The sequence below is a fragment of the Dipteris shenzhenensis genome, chromosome 28 (genome assembly GCF_047967505.1).
Source record: "Dipteris shenzhenensis isolate YYH24624 ecotype China chromosome 28, Dip_SZ_1.0, whole genome shotgun sequence".
NCBI classification, from domain to species: Eukaryota; Viridiplantae; Streptophyta; class Polypodiopsida; order Gleicheniales; family Dipteridaceae; genus Dipteris; species Dipteris shenzhenensis.
In genome coordinates this window covers 14412505-14436973 of record NC_141623.1, presented here as the reverse complement: position 1 = coordinate 14436973, position 24469 = coordinate 14412505, and the positions used below count along the sequence as shown (strand labels likewise).

The following is a 24469-nucleotide window of genomic DNA, read 5'->3' as shown; positions in this document are numbered from 1 at the left end:
TCTCCCTCCTTTCCTGTCTTCTTCCGCTCCCCTCCTCACTTCCTCTCCGCCTCCTCCATCGACATCTCTCCACCTCATACCGCCCCTCCTCTTTGCATTTGTATCTTTTCTCCCTCTGCACCGGGGTTTTTGTGCTTGTTCGGAGAAAGAAAATCTTGGTGGTGACCCTTGGTCTGGCCAAAGGGGCTCTCTGGCAGCACCCTCGAATCCCACAGCCTTAATAAGGCCCTTCTTTCTCCAACCGACAAGCAACAAGTACAGCAAGTAGTTCAGTCCCTGCAGGACAAGGAAATCGTGGGCACAATTGTGGGCCTCACACCCACAAGGAGACAAGTGCGACAGTGGATCCAGGCGAGCTTGGCACTATAGGGTGACCATATTCAGGAGGTCACTATCTATGGAAGAGGCGTCTTCCTCATCCAGTTGAGCTCCCCCGATACTGCCTTGACACTTGTGGAGCAAAGCCCCATCCTCCTTGGCCCGCATTTGGTGTACCTCTTTCCTTGGTACCATGGCTTTACAGTGGAGGACATGGACACAACACACCATGTTCCCCGTTTTCCGGTTACGCTCCGCTTCCCAGGGCTCCCAAAGGAGTATAGAGCCATCCTCCCCTCTATTTGTCGGGCATTTGGCACCGTGCTCGAGTCTCCACTAGATCGGCCACTTTAGTGGTACCAGATGACGGGGTCCCAAGGATCAGGCTGGTGGTTCAGAGCCCAGAGTCCCTCCCACAGTTGATCCTCCTAGAGACCCTCGAAGAGGGCACACTCCGCCAATGAGTGGAGATTTCTGGGTTACCAGGCTAGTGTCTTCGATGCAGACAAATGGGTCACCTAGCCAGAGATTGCCCTTGCAGCCAAGGCCGAGCTCCTCTCCCCCCACCCTCACAGAGCAGGCATAGTCAGCAAGCCAGAGCCTAGCACCCCCCCAGACAAGAGTAGCAGAAGTCTCAGATCCCCTCAGTGACCCCCTCAGAAGGGGACTGGACTCAGGTTAAAAAGAAAAAGAAACCAAGTAAACAGGCCCGCAAGCGTTGTAGGCAGAGGGCTAGATGCAGAGAGAGAGACAAGGCTTTTCAAGAGGCACCTGAGGAGGAGCAGCAACAGGAGCCCTCACGTGGAGATCCACCTCCCCCAGCGGAAGGGGCTACATCCCAACCAGAGGATCCTCTCGTGATGGAGGTTCAACGCCCGCACTCACTCTTGCATCAACAGCGAGCTCCTGACGTTGCGATGGTGAAAGCTGTGGATGGTAGCCTAGCAGCGGCTGAGGAGGTGCGAATCCAGAGCCCCGGTGAGCTTGATCAACAGGGGGGCCTGTGGTTGCCCCTACTCCCCCATGCTCCCTCCCCCTCCAGATCCCACTCCCTCTCCACTCTCCCTGTCTCTCCTGGATTCCCCCCGTCCCTCCTGGATTCCCCCCGTCCCCTCGCCCCTCTTGCTATGGTCACCCTCACCACTTGCCCCCCTCCCTCCCCCCCTCCTCTCCACCTCCTCAGCAGGTTTCTCAGCCTCCTGCCCCTCTCCTGCCTCGACAACCCTGCCAGCAGACAAGGGTAAGACGACGTCCCCTTCTGCTTCCTCACCGCAGCATCCTGCCCAATCGGGGAGGGAGCCAGAGGGAAGGGGCTCGTCCTCGTGGCCAATAGCTCCCAATCTCTAGCTTGGGCGTCCCTTACCGTGGGGCTTATGGAGACTGGGACCCTAGAATTATCTAAGGATTCCGGACTCTTACCCTCCACCCCTGGAGGTAACACTTGTGGTCTTGCAGCCCCGGAAAGGGGGCTTGATCAGCGTAGTGGGCTCCCAGAGACACCTAGTTTGGAGATTCTAGTTCGCATCCACAGGGTTGGAGAAGTGGTCCACAGTGGTGTTTGATGCTATTATGGGACATCAGATTTCACGCATGATGGACGAGTGGATGGGGCCACAGGGACTAGACCTTTGGCATGCCCATGGTGCGGAGGTGAATTTTCAGCTGGGCTTCACAGAAGAGAAGCACGTGTGGTTTGGCGGTAGGAGTTATCAGATTGCCGCTTGAGGCAAAGGTTGATTAGGCATACTACTGGCCACTCCAGACGTGTGCGGAGTTGTTTGAGGCGAAAGTTTCCTTCATGATGAAGTGGGCATGGAAGATTGGCATTGAGCCGGTGTCCACCCTAGTACGTCGATGTACAGACATGTACTACTCGCCCTCCAAACCCCGGCAAAGTCACATAAGGCAGTCTTTCTGGAACAAGCACCCACTCATAGGAGAGCCTTGTTTTCTACATCCTTGTCCTCATGAGTTGGACCATAGTGAGTTGGAACGTGCACGGGCTCCACGACTGTGCTTGTAGTCAACCACAGTACCTGATCCTTCGTCCTTCGGCAGGAGTTGCAAAGGGCAGTGGTAGGGCGAACAATGGACATCCTTTTTGTTCAGGAGCATATGTTCTCAGCATCAGACATCAGACGGCGACACCACCTTCTCCCTGGGAGAGGTCCGGAGGAGTGGTCCCTTGCAGTAGGACAGAGTGGAGGGGTCTACATCTCGGTCTCACAGACACTGGCTCCAGAGGTCTATGATCAGAGCGAGCTTTGGACAGTTTGGATGGGAGTTAGGATGGGAGAGTCCAAGATTGGCATGCAGTAGGACAGAGTGGAGGGGTCTACATCTCGGTCTCTGGCTCCAAAGGTCTATGATCAGAGCGAGCTTTGGGTAGTTTGGATGGGAGTTAGGATGGGAGAGTCCAAGATTGCGATCCAGAACGTGTATTCCCCAGCGTGCAGACAACACCGTCTAGCCTTTTGGAGGAGGCCATCAAAGTGTCCTTGGGATGTAGACTCCGGGATTGTTGGAGGAAACTTCAACAACCTGGAGTTTGGGGAGGACAAACATGGCGGCACCTCCTTCTTTGAGATGCCAGTAGCAAAGCGGAGCACTTGGGAGCAGTTCATTTTCATGATTAGTGGAAGAGACCCGTGGCGAGAGCCAAATTTTAGCAGGATACCCGGCAGCCTCCTCTTCTCTTTCGGATAAAGAAGACATGATGGACTGCTTGAGAGACTAGACCGCTTCTACGTTGGGGACTCGGCCTTGCACAGAGGTGGCTCTACTAGGATTCTACCAAGTACCACGATGTTCTGCAGGATGAGTAGATTCAGTAGGTCATGGCAGAGATTTGGCAACAGTCAGAGACGGCACCATGCGAGGGCTGGGCTTCGTGGGTGGCCGATGTGATCCAGAGGAGCAGTGAGGAGTTGCAGGCTCATGCCCTAAGGCGGAGGACTCTTCAGGAGCGCGAGCAGGCTTTGAGGAGAGACCTCGCCTCCATAGAGCGGCTCAGGGAGCAGGACCTAGGATCTCAGTGGCTTAGTGATAGGTTCGAGAGCACTCGCCTTGAGCTTCAGGACACAGAGATTCGGCGGGCTGAGTTCTCCTATCACCCTTCCCGGGCCCGATGGGTACAACAGGGGGACAGGATGATGAAGCAATTTTTTCAGACCACTGGGCCCCGTTCAGCAAGCACGTAGCTGCAGCGTCTCCGAGATCCGCAAGGCATCATGCACATTGACCCGCAGGAGATTTTAGACCTGACCACAAGTTTTTACAGCCAGCTCTTTCAGACAGAGAGGATGACTCCAGCTGGTCTTGTGGCCCGGGAGGTCGTTTGGGATCACGTTTCGACAATAGTCTCGCAGGATTTGTGCAGCAGTGTAGAAGAGCCTTTCACGGATGAGGAGCTTTGGGAAGCCCTCAAGGCTCTCCCGACCCAGAAGTGTCCTGGCGAGGATGGCTTGACTCCGGCCTTCTTCTGGAACTTTTGGGAGATCATCTCCATCCCTTCCCGACTAGCTTGCCAGGAGATTTTTCACACGGGCTCCCTCCCTTAGTCCCTGAGCAAGGGGTGGATTCATTTGATCCCGAACGGGGGAGATAGGTTAGATATCCGGCACTGGAGACTGATCAATTTGCTTGATACTACATACAAGATCCTCGCCAAGGTCTTGAGTTTGCAATTACGGCCTCATCTTATTGACATCATTCATGACACACAGACTAGGTTCGTCCAGGAGCGCAAAATCCTGGACAACATATTCACGTTTTGGGAGGCAATGGATTGGTCCAGGGAGGAGTCACAGCCGTTGGCCATCCTCCTCTTGGATTTTGAGAAGGCCTACGACAGGGTGGAGTGGTCCTTCCTGGAGGGTACTATGCGGAGATGGGTTTCTCAAACAGATGGGTCAGAGAAGTTTCTGCGCTTTATGCGGGGAGCTCTAGCTAGATGCTTACCGGAGGACACACGGGCGAGGCCTTTCCTCTCTCTCGCTCGGTCTGCCAGAGCTGCCCCCTCGCTCCCTTCCTCTTCTTGTTTGTGGCGGAGGATTTGGGCTATTACTTGAGATCACAGGTGGCGAGTCTCACAAGGTTGAGGCTCCCAATCAGGTAGGAGGAGGAGCTGCTGGGCTGTTTGCAGATGACACGGCCATGTATGTAGAGGGCAACAGAGCGAGTTTGGAGTGAGCCAGGGGAACCCTGGCTCGGGTGCGCAGATCAGCTGGACAAAGTCAATAGGTTTCTTCACAGGCTCTGAGGAAACACATGAGATTCGTGAGTGGGGGAGCAACTTGGCTTCAGATGGATACCGTGGGGCTAGACAACGAGACACCTCGGATGCCAGGTCGGTATTGACATATTGCCCCTCCACCTGCATCTGCTCCAACCACGGGCCTATGGACAAGCCTTCGTGGGCGGTGAGCCAGAAGAAGTAGGAGATCTTCCTCAGCCGCAAACTGGACTACAGATGCATCCAAAACTTGGAATGGACCTCCTGGGGCACTCTCTGGTCCACCCAATGCCTCTCCCTCGAAGGGGTCCAAGTGGAAGAGTCCATCTGTTTGGTGTTTTTTCCCCTTTTGGATTTCTCTCACGGCTATTTTTTCTTGTCATAGACATCAGGCTTGCATAGGGGTAACCATTTAGCGGTCCCATAGCTTAGCTTTCATTGTATCTGGTTTTTTTAGTCTCATAGCCTCTTTGGTCTTTCCTAGACGTTAATAAACTCTCTCTATATGTGTGTGTGTGAGTGAGTGTGTGCGCGCGTGTGCACACATGCGCTTGACAACCTCCTGCAGTTTGCACACATTCCGAGAGTATCAGAGTCTCGGGTGATTATGAGCCCCTTTACATGGAGCCGTAAACGATGGATACTAAGCGCTGTGCGTATTGACCCGTGCAGTGCTGTAGCTAACGCGTTAAGTATCCCGCCTGGGGAGTACGTTCGCAAGAATGAAACTCAAAGGAATTGAGGACAGACAAGTCTCACATGCATTGAGGATAGCCATAGGGCTGGGTGCCAGCCCTTTATAGAGGGCAGAGGGGGGTCGGTCCCCTAGGAGCTGAGTCGGCCCTGTAGGGCAGTGAGTCTGCCTGCATGCTGCAGCCGACTGGGGGAGGGTGAGCGGCTATATATAGGCCCCCCCTCACTGCTTGTTTTCCATCTTATTGTGGAGCAGTGTTGAGCATCTATAGCAGGGGTTTTTCCCCCAGCAGTTGGTGGGGTTTTGGCCTGAGATCAATTGCAGTTTCTCTCATCTTTCTTGTTTGGTGTGTCTTCACTCCCGTTCATTTCCGCTGCACTTGTCACATCATCTCCCCTATGGTGGTTTCTTATACGGGAATGGGATTCCATTATTAGCACTCCCACTCTTTGTACTTTATGTTCTTGATGTGATATATTTCACATTGAAGGGGCTTTAGAAAATAATTTTCAAAAAAGAAAACAGTGTTCAAGCTGGAAAACCCACCCCAGCAATGAAACGGTGAGAAAAAGACTTGGGCTCCAAAGGTTGCTCCAACATATGATTCAACTCCTGAACAAACGATCATGAAGATGAGTCGACCTACTTGTGCATATTTTCTGTTATCCACATGCTATATTGCACTCGAAATGGATAAGATGTGCACACCTGTTGTAGCCTTTTGAGCTGAATGTGTGCCTGCTTTCCAGACAGATGAGTTTCTGATGGATCAGATTCCTCTTGCCCCTTGCCACTATCTTCTACATCAATTTCCAAGGCATCCGCATTCCTTTTTAACCAGTTTGTCTTTGCCCTTGTCTAGAAGCCATCAAAAGTACAGGAACAAAGTTTTTTGGACCATTAGATACATGCAGGATAGCATACATATTAAAAAGAACCCATGCTACAAATGGGAGTAGAACCAATAACGCATGCATTTATAAATTTAACATACATCCATTATCCACACACTGTTGTTTGAAGAAGGGTAAGAATGGAAAGGTGGGAGGGGGGAGAAAGAGGGAGGACGAGGAGGGGAGAGAGAGAGAGAGAGAGAGAGAGAGAGAGAGAGAGAGAGAGAGAGAGAGGCACACAACATACAACAGGAACAATTGTGATCTTATTCACACCAAAGCATAGATTGCAATTTAGGTTTCAAGCTTTATATGTAGATCCACTACCTTTTCCTAAAGACAAAAAATCAAAATAAATAAAGATATTATACTAAGTATTACAGAAAAACAGCAGCAATACCAATGAAAGAGCGAGCAGAGTCGATTTTGAATAGATAAATTCTATGATGAACACAACTAAGACTAGGAAGACGGTAAGGTTGAGCTGCACACTTTGTATTTTAATGCATAGAATGATCCTAGGACCAAATTCCAGAGATTTTTAAGACTAATACCTGTATTGTTTTTCTCTAGGTATAGCCCTTAGGAAGAAGTTGTCATATGATTAATTACTAAATTAAGTAATAATAGCACACACTTACACACACAATCTTGAGGATAATAAAGGAATAGAAATGATTCCTTAAATCAGAAATGTTGAAGAAGTGCAAGATATTACTATCTTTTAACAATTATATTTGTGCGTTTTCTTTTGAATAGTTATTAACCTCCAGACCTAAGCTATACCAATAATGGTAAGGTGTTTCGAAAAAAAAGATTTCCCACCTGTACAATTAAATTTGCATTCATTAAGAGCATATAAAGAAAGAGAACCAGCTGTTTTTGCACGATAAGGTTTACATTTTAAAGCTCCATCCTTTCTACATGAAAATCTTGACAGTCTGAGAACATCAGGAAAAACCATCTCTCTTTTCCTCTCTGCCACTTCCTTCTAGTGTGGAGTATAAGATAAATACTAATAATGCCAGCCGGTGTCCATGTTGGGACCTTTTCCAAGCAGCTACACCACCTGAGGCTCTCCCCCATAAAATGGATCCAAGGGAAGAGAGGCTCACAGCACCAGACCATAATACATATTCTATACAACAAGTTTCATATGCCACCCATGCATAAAATAACAGAGAGACCACCCACTGCCAAATGTGTCACACACAACAACCAGCTTTATTAGCGAGCTTTTTCCCACATATTTGGCTACAACAACCACTCCATAAGGCCAACACCTCCCAATGCACTCTAGAGACAAACCAGCAATAACAAATCACAAACTAAAATCTCATACTGACGGTATCTAGTTCACCCAAACTTGATGAAGCACCTCTGCCACACATCACAAATTATTGTCTCAATACAAGTACACAGTCAACATCACAGAAGGTCCGCAACATCGAAATATCTGCCACAAGGCATCACTCCTGTACGCAGTTGTGCACCTCCTACCAAAAAGGTACCTAACGTTGGCTCTCATCTTTGACACAATTATTGGAATACATGCCAAAACCTCAAGTGGGTCACATATCGAGGATCCCATGATTCATGTACAGGACAAAAAGATTCCTTAGGTTCCATCCAACCCATTGCAAGGCCACCCTATGTTTCTGAGGCAGTACATAGATGGTGGATTGAGCTAAAGAAGCTTGAGGTAGCACCTTCTACTTGGGAAGCTTTTGCGGTAAAATTTTGGAAACAGCTCCTGCCTCCAGAGAAGGCATTAAAGCAATGGAATTTGTCATTGGCAGAGTGTTCTGACATATTTCATGAGATGATAATGAACATTGTAGAGCCATTGCCTCAGTTCATTCAAGTTAAGGAGTATGTGTTAGAATTAAATTGCAAAACCAAAGTGGGAGTACCAGGTAAGTAAATCACCACTGTACATGAGCTATTGCTACAGCTTTTAACTATGAAGATGTCAGGTTCAGGTCTAGTGGTTTTGTGATGCATGTGCCTCAGACAGAATATGTAGCAGTTCCTTCTTCCTTAAGAAATTTGTCAGAAAGGGTACTAGTCAACAGGCTTGTAGTCAGGGCAAGACAGTAAAAGCAAGTGGTAATAGCATACAGCCAGGTACCACTATTGGTGCAAAAAGAAAGGTGGGTCAATGTTTTGAATGTCTCCAACCACACATGAAAGGATTGTCCAAACAACAAAGATCGCCCCATGACCAAGATGGTTGTCATGGAGGGTGATGCAGACATGAAGTGCAGTCCTGGGGCTGATGAGCTACATATTCAACCAGCAGGTACTTCATACAGGTTTGATTATTTCCAAATGTGTGCGTTACTGTTATGAAGAAGGTGGAGGATGCACTTGACAACATCCTGTCTAAGCCCACAGCAATAGGGATCCAAATATTTTTTATGATTCTTAGTATAAAGATGACGGGGGCTGCTCCTAGCCTCTCCATTTCTGTCCGCTCCTTCCTTTCCTTCCAGTCGCCCGTCATCCTAGCCATTCCACCCCTCTCTTCTGCTCCCTGCCTCCCGTTTCTGCTCATCAGCCCCCGGTTTCTGCCTCCCAGGCCCCCTTTTTGCCTCCCACTCTCAGCCTGCTCTTCCCCTCCCTTCTCAGCCCTCAGCCCTTTCCTAAAACCTCCACCCTCTTTCCCTTCCTTACTCCCCTTAGCTTTTTTCCTTCAGTTATTTTTGCAACAGGAATTTTTCATCATTGATTGCAAGAGGGATTTTTCATCATTGATTGCAAGTCGGCCTCCCGCTTCAAAAATTGGCGAATGGCTCCGCCTTCAGCCAATCCTTCTTCCTCCTCACTGGCCGTGAGACCATGCCATTTTTCAAAAGACGTCGAGCAGGAAGCTCCACTACACTCTTTGCTCGCATTCATGGATCCCACCCTTCATGAAGTCAGGCTCAGGCTTGAGGCACTTATCTGATATGGGTATAGATAGTTTTTAATTTGGCAGACGTTACAACACGGGTGCTTCAGGCTAGCCCTCTCCTCCAAGATGGTGTTCCTCTCTTCTTATACCTACCCCATAGAGAGGAGAAGCAAACCATTCCTTGTTTATCAAGTTTCCGGGCCCTCCTTAAGTTTATCAACCCCTCCCCACCATTGGTACATCTTTGGATTGGTCACAAACGTTCCTCATCTTCCTAGTTTGCCCTCTGCAGCAGCATAAGAAGCCAAATCTGATGAGGTCCTTAGATTTGGGTCATTGTTTTTTACCCTATCAGAATCAATGCCTTGTCCAAATGAGCTGGAGTATTAACAAAGGAGGCACGAACTTGGAAAGTCTACACAATTGTTCAAAGTAGTAAATGTATTGCTTTGCATGAGCTGAAAGGAAGCTGGAGTGGGCAGCCAAAGAAGCAAGTGAGGAGCCTCCACTCTGGTAGCAATGTCTGAAGATCTGACTATATGAGTGCCAGTCAACCTAGGTCCTCCATGTAGTGGAATAACTTGCTAAGCTGAAGGAGAGAGAGGCTTGTGAGGAGGCTCAAGACTTTTGATATGAGAGAGTAGGAACAACAAGCCTGCCATCTCTGACTACACTCCGCTTGTTACGAGAAGGAGCAAGGGCCAAGGAGCGATCTTGTCATGAGGAGCGAGCAAACTTTCTTTTCTTCTTAGGGCTCTATTTCTTCTTTGGGCAATCCATAGCAAATGCCCAAAGAATCCGCAAATGTGACATTGATTTTGACGACGACCATCTTGATCCGGTACGAGACAATATGGTATCATCCTCTATTCTGTAAACTTTCCGTCCCTCACTTATGCAAAGAGAGATTCAAAGAGGATAGACGTTTCCTTCACTAGATCTAGGAAGCAACTTCTTCCTCCCATCGATGAGGATTGTTAGCTATTGTACCTCATCGCATTGAAGACAATTCATTCATAATCGATTGCATCTAGGAGATTAAAGGGGTCCCAATAATGTTCTTTTTATGCAAGAGCACAAATTGGATCTTAGAGATTGCAATAAGTTGGATAAGCTACTTTCAAGTTTTAGTCTTTGGTCTCCTACACCTGCCACAAAGAGAGGCACCCATATTTTTGTTTCTACCACCATTCCCCCCTTGTGGTTGGCCATGGTATCATTATTCCATCTAGGGATTAGTGGATTACTTGGTTGCTAGATGGGCGTAAGATCGTCTTCCTCAACCTCTCTGCTCCCCAATAATAGAGAAAGACGAGTTATTTTCTAGAAGGAGCCTCTTTCTTAGGCCCATATTACTGATTCCTAGATAGTTAAAGGTAACTTCAACATGGTGAAGTTGCCTATTAAAAGAAGAGGGGAAAGAGAAGGTGGCCTTCACTCTCTTGAGAGAGCCTCTTGGAATGCTTTCAGAGGAAGAGATTGTTGGGTTGGTAATGCTTTTCATGCTTTGCCTCAGTCACTCCTATTGTCATAGTTAAATAGGAGAAACCTGAGTCCCATCCATGCATGGATTGGCAAATTTTAGGTAAATGACTGGACTTTGGATGTAGGTGGTACTATATGCATTGCCCCTAGGGTATCTACTTCAGATAACTATCCATTATTATTTCTCTTATTTGAGCCTCACACTCATGCCAAGTTTGCCTTATTAGGGCTCCAAATGTCTTTTCTGTAGAGAAGGGTTTGTTAAAGGTCAACATTTCCTAATGTCACCTAGAGAGAGAGGACCTTGCTTGTGGGTGTGCCCGCCCAGTGAGGATAGCGTAGAGAGTAAGGGCCTATGTTGTGGGTGTGCCTGCCCCCCGTGAGAGTAGGTGTGGTTTACAGTGCCTCATGTGGTGCCACGTAGGCAACGGAGGTTCCTAGGTGGGGTGCATGGTTGTGTGAGCAGGTGTGTTTCACCTTGCTACCCTTTGGCGCCTCCTATGGACCCCCTTGTGTGGGCTGTAGAGCAGTGCAGGTCGGCCACCCTCCTGTTTTGGGGGGGTGTATGCCCTCTCTTAGAGCCTGGACATCCCTATATGGAGGGTTGTAGGCTCGGCCCCCTAGGGTTGTGGGTTGGCCCATATAGGCAGGCTGGTCGGCCCTGCCCTTGCTATATAGGTCCCCCCCACATGTTCTTTCATCACTTCATTGCGGTGCCTGGCAGAGAAGCAGAGCTAGCCCAGAGCAGCACTTGGAGACCAGGGTAGTGGAGCAGTTCATCCACTTCCTTGTGCTCCCATTCTTGTGGTTGTTGAGCTGTTTTTCTGAGCTCTCGAGCAACCTGTTGGTTTTGAGCTTTTCCCCAAGTTGTAGCGGGGTTTTCTCCAGAGATCACTTGCAGTTCTCCTGTGCCTTTCTCTCCTTTCTCTCGAAGACTTTAATAAACGTTATGCTCAGACGTTGTATCAGTTATCTTTAGTCTCTCAGACCTTCATGGTCTCCCGAAGACTTTAATAAACTTTCTTTCTTTCTTTCTCTCTCCTTCTTAGTGTGATGTGTGTTAGAATTATTATTATATTCTAGCAGTGACCAATGTAATATAATAAGTAGGTTAGGGACACTTTTCCCTCTTTAGAGGTTTTTTCCCCTAACCCCAGTTAGTTCACTAACTACGGTTAGTGAAGGATAAGGTTTTGACACTTAGACAAAACCTTTTCTTGCTTTTGTATTTTTCTACTTCTCATCTATTGCAACTTACGTTCAGCACTCTGTCTCTCCTACTCTCTCTTTCTCCATCATTTGGTATTAGAGCAGAGTCTTCTTTTCGGACCTGCCACCAACTCCCTGCTCTTAGCTCTCTGCTCGCAGCTCCCATCTGTATAACTTGTACGGACCGATTCTGTATAGCCATAGAGCAGCCCACGCTTCAGCTCCCAAGCTCACGAAGCTCCTGCTCTAGCTCTAACCTCGAGGTGCCATACACTCTGCCGTACAACCTGCGCTCCTGGACCATACAGCCTTCCGCTCATCCTCCGTACAAATCCGCCGTACATTGGTACCTGCTCGTCCGTATAGCTGTACCTGCGCAATCCTCCGCCGTACAATCAACGTGGTACTTGCATCAACACCGTACGGTGATAGCACTTGCACGCAAGCAACCATACAACGTTCGTACGTTGTACGGATTTCAAATCTGCACTGTCCCGTACAATAGCGCAAGGCTTCCTATACCAAGCGTCGTACATCGTCCGTACAACAGTATGACTGACCCGCAATCAGTTTCACCATACTGTTTCGTACAACTGCTGTCAACGCACCATATAGGTCTCCGTACACTGTACGGATTCGGTACACTCCTGCATTTCGTACATTTGCAAGACTCCGTACTTTTCTCGGTGCATTTGCAGGTCTTCTAAGCAGGTGGTCTTTGCCAGGCATTTGTGCACAGAGCCATTCTTTGGTTGTAAAATTTTGGGCATTTTCCATTCGTGGGCATACATTGCAATAAGTCTACCAGTGTTGAAGAAATTTGAGGCTTTTGTGCATTTTTTTGGCACACATTGCAAGCAAATTGCAAAGATTGGCCAAGAAATTGGAGCTTTTGCAGGAGATTTACTATTTGGGTGATTTTTTTTTTTTGGGCAAAAAGAGACTTATATTAAGTATTAAAGAAAAGAAAGGATTGAGGCTAATAGTGCCATCTCAATCCGGAAGAAACCTTGGGTGAAATTTGGCTCAATTTCACCTCAAAATTTGGGACTAGTAGTTTTGCACTACAATTTCTTGCATGTTTGGGGCTTTTAGGCAATTTGCCCTCTTTTGGATGCAATTTCCCTGAAGAAATTGGGGCTTTTGGCATTCGGATGCAATTTGGCAGTGTAAAAGCATTTTGGGAGTTTTGCAGGCAGTTTTGGACTTATTTTTGAGTGACATTGGAGAGCATTTGCAGGATAATTGAAGTGCATTCTAAGCCTTTGACAGGCTATGACAGTATTTGTCAGTGTGGGCAAATTTTTCTTTGCAGATTTTACTTGTGCATTTTATATCCCACGAAGGGATTTCACTTGGTCAGTCTGCTGTACTTTTTGAGATTATCTGGTGAAAATGGCTCAGAACAACTCCAATGAAGTGTTCGGGGTTCTCACACAAGAGGATAAGTTGGATGGCACCAACTACTCCTTGTGGAGTTTCATGGTTCGCAATATCTTGGTTGGCAGACATCTTTGGGATTATGTCAATGGAGATGAAGCAAGACCACATACAGCAACTACACCTGTCACTCCTACAGCTGGAGGCAGGGGTAGAGGTACAAATGCAGCACAAGTAGTTGGAGCAGCCGCTCCAAGAGCTCCCACAGCAAAGCAGAAAAGATGGGACTCTAGAGATGCACAAGCTCTTTCAGTAATTTCTCTTCAAGAAATGATGCCAGGGTTTCCTTTCTGAAGCGAGAACTTTCCCATACGCATATGGAGGAGGAAGATTCCATGAATTCTCACCTCACAAAGCTTCAGGACCTCAGGGAACAATTGCTGAATATTGATGAAGTCATTCCGGATTCAGAGATGATCACCACCACTCTGAACTCTCTTTCTGAGTCCTATCTCGGTTTCCACACCTCGCTGAATTTGTCATTGAGGGGGGACAGCAATCCTCTCTTTTCACAAGTTGGTAGGACTTCTGTTGCAAGAGAAACAAACTCGCAGAAATATGGCAACCCGGGCTAGTGAGCATGCTATGCTCTCCAAGTTCAAGCCCAAGGGTAAAGGGCAGCAAAAGCCACATGCCAATCAGGCCACACATTAGCATAAAGCTGATTCTGGACAGCCTTCTTATAAGGCAAAGGGTGATACAAATAAGTAGAAAAAGAAGGGCATCTGTCATTATTGCAAGAAGCCAGGTCATTATATTGGAGAGTGCAAGAAGCGCATAGCCAAAGAGAAGAAAAGGGATTCCGGTATGGCTGTGTCAGATGCATCAGTTCCACATTCTAATGATGGAGGAGATGTTGCAGCCAACTTTGTTGAAGAGCACTATGCCTTTCTGTCTTGCACTTCAGATTTTTCATTGGGTAGTTCTGATATTACAGCCACTAATGATGATGACCCATATGCTTTCTTGACTTGGAGTTATGATCCTTCAAAGGATGCATGCTCTTTTAGCGTCGATGAGACACGTCATACTTGGTATTTTGACAGTGGTGCTTCAAAGCACATCACTTCCAAGAAGAGTCTGTTTGTATCTCTGCATTCTCCACCCACCAAAAAGAAGGTAACTTGTGCGAATAATTCTTCTTATACAGTGTGTGGAGTGGGAGACATTATTCTCACATCCACTGATGGCACAAATTTCAGAATTTCAGATGTTCTCCATGTGCCAGGGATAAAGAAGAATTTGCTTTCAGTGTCCTCACTCAATAGAGGAGGATTTCAGGTTGTTTTTGATGATGCCAAGTATGCAATCAGAGACAAAGAGAATGACTATGCTTTGATGTTGTCTGGCACTTTGTATCGGGGTCTTTTTCAGCTTGATCTATATGAAAAAAGATCCCATCTTGCATTATCGGTTAATACTCCCACCGCTGCGATGTAGAATGCGGAGTTATGGCATGCCAGGTATGGGCACATGAGCTATGGCAACTTAATGACACTTCAAAGGCATGATATGGTTAATGCATTTCCTCCTTTGGAGTCGCCTTCTCCTCATGCATGTGAAGGCTGCATTCTTGGCAAAATGCATAGACTTCCCTTCAAAAATGATGGTGCATTCACAGTGATGTCTGCGGTTCCATGAGGACACCTGCCTTTGGGGATTATCTCTATTTTGCTACATTCATAGATGACTTTACCAACTACGCTTGGGTCTATGGTCTCAAGGCAAAATCAGAAGTGCTAATGCATTTCAAACACTTAGTGGCTATGGTTGAGAATGAGACAGGACTCAAAGTGCAGACACTTCGAACAGATCGAGGGGGGGAGTATTTGTCTCATGAATTTAAGACATTTTTGAAAGAAAAAGGCGTCATGCATCAGCTTATAGTGAGGCTTACACCTCAACAGAATGGCAAAGCTGAGCGGAAGAATCGCACTGCCATGGAGATGGATAGATGCATGCTCACAAGTAAGAAGTTGCCTCACAGGTTTTGGCTAGAAGGCCTCATGTGTGCCAACTATATTTTGAATCGGGCTCCTACAAAGGCTTTGAAGACAATCACTCCCTATGAGGCATGGCATGGAAGAAAGCCTTCAGTGGACCGTTTTAGAGTTTTTAGTTGTGTTGCATATGCCCACGGGCTTGTGGAGTTTAGACACAAGTTGTCAAATAAGGCACTCAAATGCATTTTTGTGGGATATAGTTCACAAAGCAAAGGCTATCGCCTCTATAATCCTGCTACACGCAACATTTTTGTTAGTAGAGATGTTATATTCTTTGAAAATTCCGCACATACACATGCTGAATTTCAGATTCCAGCCTCTTCACATGATGTGTTTGAGGGGATGCTTCCTATAGCATTTGGTTCCCCCGCTGAAACTCAGAATTTACAGCAACCTCCTCCAAATCCACATGTCCAGATTCAGCCCCCAGCTGATTCAGTACCACCTCAAGGTGCGGATGAAGTTGCCAGGCAAGAAATTCAAGAGATACACACAGCCAAAACAGTCCGGAATTGGTTGCTTCAAACTCTCAAGGAGGGTAAGCTTAAGGATCCATTGCCTGGCAGAACTTGTAGTGCAGTAAGGCACACAAGAGGGGCTCTTTCAATTGAACCAGCTTATGCAGGTTCTCTTCTTGATGAGGAGGAGCCTGAAACATTTGAAGAAGCAAAGGATAATGTGCATTGGATGAATGCCATGCACGATGAATTGCAGTCCATTCATAAAAATCAGACTTGGGATGTCGTGGATTTGCCACCAGGCAAGAATGCCATAGGTACACGTTGGGTTTTCAAAGTCAAAAGAAAGCCAGATGGGTCCATTGATCGGTACAAGGCAAGGCTGGTTGCAAAAGGATATGCTCAGAAAAAGAGCATAGATTAGAAGGAGACTTTTGCTCCTACATCCAAGATGACCACAATCGAGTCAGTTATAGCAATGGCTGCAAATTTTGAATGGAATGTTCATCAGTTGGACATTTTAACAGCTTTCCTTAATGGAGACTTGTTGGAAGAGGTTTATGTCAAACAACCTCTGGGCTTTGAAATTTCAGGAAATAATAAGGCTTTGTATGGGCTGAAACAAGCCCCACATGCATGGTATGCAAAAATTGATGCCTTTCTAACCTGATCAGAAAGCCAAAAAGCAGTTGACAGATGAGGAATGAGAAGCTCTCAAGGCATCCCATACGTGTAACCCATGTGGCAAGAAAGGTCATTATTGGCATCAGTGTCCCAAACGTGTAACCCCTGTCACCTAGAGAGAGAGGGCCTTGCTTGTGCGTGTGCCCGCCCAGTGAGTGTAGAGAGTGAGCGCTTGTGTTGTGGATGTGCCCGCCCCCTGTGAGAGTAGGAGTGGTTTCTAGTGCCTCATGTGGTGTCATGTAGGCCATAGAGGTTCCTAGGTGGGGTGCAAGGTTGTGTGAGCAGGTATGTCTCACCTTGCTTCCCTTAGGCACCTCCTATGGCCCCCTTTTTGTGGGCTGTAGAGCAGTGGGTGGGCCAACTTGTAGGTTGGCCACCCTAGCTGAATATAGCCCCTGTTTTGGGGGCATGTGTGCCCTCTCTTAGGGCTTGGACAGCCCTATATGGAGGGTTGTAGGGTCAGCCCTGTCCTTGCTGGCCGACTAGGAGGATGGGGGGCTATATATAGGCCAGCCCCACATGTGCTTTCATCACTTCATCGCGGTGCCTGACAAAGGAGCAAAGCCAGCCCAGAGTAGCACAAGAGGAGTAGGGTAGTGGAGCAATTCATTCACTCCCTTGTGCTCCTATTCTTGTGGTTGTTGAGCTATTTGTCTGAGCTCTCAAGCAGCCTGTTGGTTCCGAGGTTTTCCCCCAATTGTAGCGGGGTTTTCTCCAGAGATCACTTGCAGTTCTCCTGTGCCTTTCTCTCCTTCTCAGTGTGGTGTGTGTGTGTGAGGCATGCTCTCTCTCTCTCTCTCTCTCTCTCTCTCTCTCTCTCTCCCCCCCGTTCATTTCCGCTACACTTCTCATTGGGTTTTCTAGTGGCCATTATGCAGGCCTAGGCTTTGTACTTGCAGGACGTTTGTGCTCTCCTCTTGCTTTGGCAAGAACTCCTTTTTTTTTTCCCCCCCAAAAAAGAGACTTCAAGTATTAAAGAAAACCGTTAGAGCAAGCTCCATACGGGATACACCATGCAATGCATGAAAAGCTCAAGAGCCAAAAAGAAAGGATTGGGGCTGATAGTGCCATCTCAATCCGATAGCAACCTCCGAGAAAAAGGAAGAACCCCTCCAAACTCGAAGAAATACAGTCCTCCTAGAAGAGGCTGCCCGTGAAGGGCCTTGCATGCTAGCCCATATGGCTATCAAAGTGTGAACCGTGTCACTCCAAATACCCGTGAACACCTGTGATGGGTGTATCTGGGTGTCATCCAAGGCCTCTGTGCATCTGGCTCTCCAAATGTGCCGAGAGGAAATGCTAGCCAAAATCTCCTAAGAGGTGTCCACTGAAACATGTGAAGCTCTGAAAGGAATATGTGGTACATCCTGAAGAGAGCAGGGCTCTATCACCTGTCGGCGGATCGAGAGTGCCCAAGAAGAAGGCTCACCCTCATAAAACACCTGGGGCCTAGTAAGGGATAACCATGCGACCGAGCCCCAAGTCATGAAGAAAGGGGAAGTATGAAAAATGCTGAGTATCCGAGCAACTCCTTTCCAAACAGTCCTCGCTTGATTGCAGTCCCAAAGGCAATGTCACACTGACTCCTCTACAGAATGACAGCGAGGGCAAGTGGGATCAGCCCCAAATCGTGATCTCCACAGGTTCATTGCAATCCCTCCATGAATAGAAAGCCAAAGAAAAGAGTGATCTTTCTATTTCTGAGGGATTTCCAGAGCCTCCTCCAGAAATTCCTACGCAAATCTGCAGTGATGAAGAAGCTATCCCAATGGGGGGCTCTGGAGGGAATCCAACCTCTACTGCTCAGCTGAAATCTCCTGGCATTACCAACCGTGAAACGAAAGAAGGGAATCCCCCTCTCTCGGTGCCCATGATCTTTCTAATATTAGTGATTTCTATTCCTCTGTTGTCAAGACTAGGAGACAATATTCTTTGGTAGGAGATAGCTATTCGTATGAAGTTGGCAGCCTTGCAAAGGAGAAACATAAAAGACCTTCACATGCCAGGGTCAACAAGTGCCTTGCTGCAACAAGGGCTCATCAACAATTTCTCATGGACCGTAGAGCTAAGCTTTCATATCATGCATGAGAGTCCTTCTAGATTGAGATGGGAGGAAGACTCACAAACACTTTCTCTCTACTCTTGATCCTAGACTTGCCGGAGAAAGTGTTTCTCAGTTGATTGACTTTGATAGCGTCTTATAGTCATACCCTCGTACTATGATGCATTTTGCTTCTGATTTTTATGCTTCCCTCCTCACAACAAATCCGGACATGGCTGACAGAGATAGTGCCCATTTGAGGATCTCATAGACAATCCTGGTCTTGGTGAAATAGGATACTAGGATCTCTCTTGATGCACTTTTCACAAACTTGGCATTCAAGGCTGCTTTACTTGCTCTTCAAAAGGGTAAGTGCCCAAGTTCAGATGGTTTGAACCCCTCTTTACTTCCCTTCACAAGGGTAAGTTCCTAGGTTCAGATGGTTGGAACTCTGGTGTTATGCTTGCTTACAAAGGGTCTCATCCCTAAGGGAGGGCTGAAGGAATTTGATAAATCAGTGGAGGCCGATAGCACTTATGGGCATTGCTTATAAAATTCTAGCGAAGGCAAACAACCTTTGTTTACAGCCTCTACTTCCTGACTTGAGCATGTCACACAAATTGCCTTTGTGCATGGACACAGAGATTTTAATAATATCTTTTCATTTTGGGAGTCCTTTGAGTGGGATAGACAGAGTGACCAAGAACTTGCCATTCTACTCTTGGATTTCAAGAGAGATTTTGACAGGAGTAAATTAAGGATTTTTGAAGGATATGATGCTATGGTTTGGTTTTGTTGATTCCTGAGGTGTGCTCCCTTTAAGATTAGGCAATAGCATGGTTGTTAAGACACTCGTGTCTTATGATAAGACACTAAAGACACTTAAGACACGTGTCTTACCTTAAGACACCTTTAGACACTCTTGTTTTTTTTTTAGTGGGTTGGGTGTAGCAACAAACATCAAGTTTGACTTAACCATGCTATCATTGATAGTGACTTCGAATAGTGGCAGTGACCTCGCAGATTCGGATTAGGATAATCTTGAGAGATTTGACTCTTGAGAGTCAAAAGTTTCCTTTCAAATATATGTATTGAGATGCATATTTCATTCATGTCACATGTGATTGATAGACTATTGCCATGATATTTATGTATATTGATTAATGATGTTGGTATATAATCTATGTAGCCCTCTAGGCTCTTGTTAAGTTGTTTATCTAGATTTTTGAATATCAAGATTCTATTGTCAATTTAAATCTTTCAAGTTGTGAGTCGTGACTTGCAAGCTCTTGAGTCGTGACTCTTAACTTGCAAGATCTTGAGTAGTGAGTCTTAACTTTAACTTTTAAGTCTTGAGTACATTGTACAAGTGCATTGTTACTTCTTGCATTGTTTAAGTGTAGCTTATTGTACTTCTAGAATCAAGCAGCTAGCTATGCTAGCAAGTTGTACACTTGTATACTTGAACATATATTAATTAAATATTTATTATTACAATGACGTGTCTTACGTGTCTTATCTTTAAGACACTTTAGACACTCGTGTCTGAAGCGTGTCTAATGTGTCGTGTCTTAACGTGTCTTACAACCATGGGCAATAGTCAGGTTCTTGTTAGAGATGGCACCGAGGTCCACCAAAATCATATCTTGGCTTGCATTTGGACAAATATTGTGCACGCTCTCATGGTTGTTTGGTCTAGGAAGCAAGGTTCTCCAGGAGGATAGGTTTTCTTAGACAGTGGAGAGGAGAGGCTGGCCTTTCTTTTCTGAGATCACCACAGGCTTGACATGGCTTCAAACCATAGTCTTGGTCTCAATCTAGTTGTCCACTTGTTCAAACTTTGTGAGTGGTTTTTTTAATCACCGTATTTTCATACTCTGCATGATGTACTTTTACCTTGAGTTTCTTCTCCTGGCTGTCTCTTTCATACTTAGTGGTGGTATATTTCACGGAAAACAAAAGAAAGATGATAAGGCAAGTTGCCAATCATAACATAATTGGGTTATTCGACTCAACATCAACCAACAATGTAACTAATTCTTTGTAAAAGAGACTGAAGCTTACGACTAGTCCATCTAGTTACACTTCAATGGTGAAGATAGAATAGAAGTGTGGGACCAAAGGGTCACACAATTGGAGCTTAAGATCTAGGACTATGCAGATAAGTTAGACTTTGAGATTGCAAAGCTAGTTCATGCAGATATAGCTCTTGGGAAGGCGTGGCATTCTAGGAAGAATCCCACTATTTCTTGGCAAAGATCATATACCGCTTACATGGAAAGAAGTGTCTTATAAACTTCGAGCCGAAAAGATCTTCCTCAAGGACCTTTAATTTCAAGTTCAGAAGTTCAAAAACTTCTAAGTTTTTATATGTTTGTAGTGTGTCAGAAGAAGATGCACCGATTGACTCGAAAATTACCCAAGACACAAAGATGGCCAGATTAGCAAATCAAATATTGTCTGAATTCATCAATCAATTTAGGGATGAGTTACCTTATGGGCTACCTCTAGAAAGGAATGCTCAACATAACATTGAATAGATTGAGCACAGCCTATTAATCGACCACCCCATAGACTTAGTTTTACTGAAGAAAATGACGTACGTAGACAGTTGGAAGAATACCTGAAGGTACAGCAGATTCAACCAGTTATTCACCTTCGGTAGTAATTGGGAAAGAAAAATGATAATACCTTATGTATATGTAATGATTACCAAGGGAAAAACAAGGTCACGAATAAACACAAATATGCTATTGCTAGAATAGATGCAGTACTAAGTAGTCATTGGACCAATGTACAAATGTAAAAAATTGCTAATCCCAAGCAATTTTTCCTAGAAACCAATGCAAGTAAGTATATGAGCGATCTTGAGTCAAGAGGGAAGGCCTGTAGCTTCTGAAAGCAAAAAGCTTCCTCTATTCAAGAACAACAGTTGTATGCTGTTATTCATGCCCTAAAAGCATGGAAATTTTATTTATGTGATTCAGAAAGCTTTATGGGCAGAATCCATGCAAGAGTTTCACATAAAAACAATATTTATGTAAAACAACCAGGTCCACTTTGTTCTTGCGGCTGTTACTTGTTTATTACATAGGCAAAAGCCATGCAAGAATTTCAAATAAAATTTTGATATTGAAGACGGACGGAAAATAAAGTTGTAGATGCATTGCTGTTAGTTATTTACTTGCCTAGGGGCAATAGTCAAAGCATGGGTAAGCATATATGGTGAGCTTAAACTGGTTTATGGGAAAAAGCTCATGGAAGTGACACTAGTGTGTGAGTGTCTAGGGTGTAGGGGATGATTCTAGGCTACACTTGCACGTAGGTGAGAGTGTGAGTCTTTTAAAGTAACACAGGTTGAAAGGTTATTATCCTGTTGGAAACACCTCCCCATCTGTAAGCCCCCATATGAGGAGAGCATGGGGGGGGGAGACCTAGGGCATGTGCCCAAAAGAAAAGGTAAGGGAGGGGGCTGCCACATGGACGACCTCTTCCTTTTTGTTGCTACGAAGTCTCTTGATTTTGCATACAAAACAGTTCTCTGCAAGAACTAAACTTCTGAAGGTGAGATACTGACTCTGCCCCACAGAAAATAATCATGCTAGTCAAGAAAACATCAAGAAACGTCCAAGGTACAGAGCTTCACCATGTACAGGAGTGTTCATACAACCCACTACATCACAGTGCATGAACTGCAAACATATCAGTAGCTCATCTTTAGACAAAGGCATTTGATAAGAAAATTGTGTATGCAACCCTCACACAGTATGGGCAGTTCAATGCTAGACATGTTGTTCCAAGCAAGGGGAACTCACATGAATAAAACTTAACTAGCCACACTGAAATAGTGGATGTGACACAATGCACATAGGGAAAATGCATTGGGGACAACATGCGATACTTTTAATCTGTAAAGCCCACTTCCTCTTTACTGGTGGCAACTACTGCAAACTCCTCGGGGCACGTGGGGGGAGGGGGCGAGGGGGGAGGTGTTCAGCTTGGAAATCAACCAACATGTGGTATTCTTCTGTTGCAATCATTGAAACTAAGCTCTCATACATATCCAACACCACAAACAAGCTGCAATACCACGTGACAACTAATTGGGAAGATCACCCACACCCATGATTACATGGGTGCCATTATATGCATATTGTATCCATCCCCCTTGCACTAGTTGAGGCTGTCCAACCAGTCCTTTCTAGGAGTCATGCATAGAGACATATATATCCTCATACCAAACATTTAGTGGCAAAAAGGCATCAAATGCGTCACGAATACCTGTTGTACCATCTGCAAAATGTGGAATTAAAGGCGGGCATCAATAGCATGCATAGTAGCCTGTCCAGTGAGCTAGGTCTAGAGAGAATGCAAGTTGGTTTGTTTTGAACTAATCTGATTTCTTGCAAGAACCTTACTTGGCCATATTTCCTTTTTAAAAACCAAAGTCGCTGTCCCCACCTTTGCCACTTAATTGGGCTCTCTATGAAGCCTTTAAAAAGCCACCCTGATTGCATTTCCGAAGCTTTTCTTTCCATCAGCTGCCAAAAGGCGTTCATAGATAGTTCTGGCATTTGATAAAATCCAATGCTCTCCACTCCTGTAGTAGAGCCCTGCTAAGTCATCGATAAGAACTAAGTGGGGAACTCAAGGCTGTGGAAAAATACTCCGCATGAGCGAGCAACATTATGGTATAGAGACTCACTGCTTGTCCCTATTGATTTGTTCTATTGTGGCTAGTTGATCCTTCAGATCTAAAATTTTGAAGATGTGTCACATCATGAGAATCACTCTCCTAGATTTTAAGCATATCTAACTGATTTCTCAAACCTTTAATATATGCCTCATTCTTGGCATGACTTACAATCCAATATATGCCAAGCCTCCTTTGCCCTTCTGGTATCTATATTATGCCTTTTAATAGACAATAAAATCAAAGAAGCATTCATCATGTTAATGTTCTCCTCCTCCTCTTAAGGTGCTGATGCACCTATAGTAGAACATCTAGCCATATTGGTAGCTACTGGCCTCACTTCTTCGCCAGACATGATGTCACAACCTTTTCCAGCTACGACTTTTGGACCATACACCATCCAAATATCATACAGCAACAGCTCTTCAGTATCTAGAATGATGGCAAACAATAAGCCAAAACCCCTTCAAAGATAACTGAAAGAGATAAATCATAGTAGAGCCAAACTAAGTCATAGACAATGGTGCTGTTACAAGGCAAGGATGTCCAGGCGTACACTAACAACACGCAAAATGAGGGAAATCCCTTGGAGTTGGGTCCCCTCACAGATATGGCACACTAGAAACAACACGGAAAGGTGATACATAGGGGAATCCCTAATAGATATGGCACTGTTTAAATATGTTGGCTCCACAAGTTGAAAATATATGAACATGGAAACTAAACTCTGTACATGTGTGTCTTTTTTTTTGGGAAAACGGGTGGGGGAAGGCATGTGTGGATTTGTGTGTGTATATCTGCATTTGTGTATGCATAGGCATCTGCATCTGTGCATTCCTGACGGTGTATGCGAGTGTAGGAGTGTGATTGTTCATGTGTAATGAAATCGGGGAACAGCCTTTTCTTTCATATAATAAAAGGAAAAGTACATGAAGATCAAAAACCAATATCCAATAGTGTAACCGAGTGTGATGAGATATCTTGTCACCTGCGCATTTTTCCGCAAAAGTGTGTCAATTTGTTGGGCCAACTCTATCCGTTTCACAATCGCAGGATTATAGCCATTGTTGATAGGAAACATTGGCAGCCTCTCCTTCTAAAGCCATCCATCCCAAGAGACAAAAGCACAAGTTATGACCTTTTAAGGAGGGAAAAGACAAGGTAGCCAAAGCTGCAAATCTGTCTTTCGAAGATCCTGATATCAAGGCAACGAGAGGAAAGCCCCAAACTTAATTTCATGAACCTGTTACGTGTGAATCCACAACTGCCCCCCCTTCTCTCTCTCTCTCTCTCTCTCTCTAAGTTCATGCCTGCATGAAGACACATGTGTCCTCACAAACATACATGGCACAGCATAAATTTCAGAGACCACATGGCAACCATTAAAGAAACCAACACCCTGCTTTTTGTAAAGCAAGGAT

At 45.7% G+C, this 24469-nt stretch overlaps 1 protein-coding gene across 2 annotated transcripts in view; it reads right to left on the bottom strand.

Annotated features, from left to right (window-relative positions):
• LOC147883223 (P-loop containing nucleoside triphosphate hydrolases superfamily protein) overlaps positions 1–24469 on the bottom strand; it is a 96926-nt gene that overhangs the window by 21950 nt on the left and 50507 nt on the right. Inside the window, exons 10-12 of one of the 2 annotated variants that reach the window (XM_087399888.1) lie at positions 24037–24144; positions 5955–6104; positions 5793–5858 (exon numbers count right to left, since the gene is read on the bottom strand). In XM_087399888.1, the coding sequence (XP_087256014.1) occupies positions 5793–5858; positions 5955–6104; positions 24037–24144 (324 nt within the window). The remainder of the gene's footprint in view (positions 1–5792; positions 5859–5954; positions 6105–24036; positions 24145–24469) is intronic. The other variant, XM_087399890.1, reaches the window with a different exon arrangement.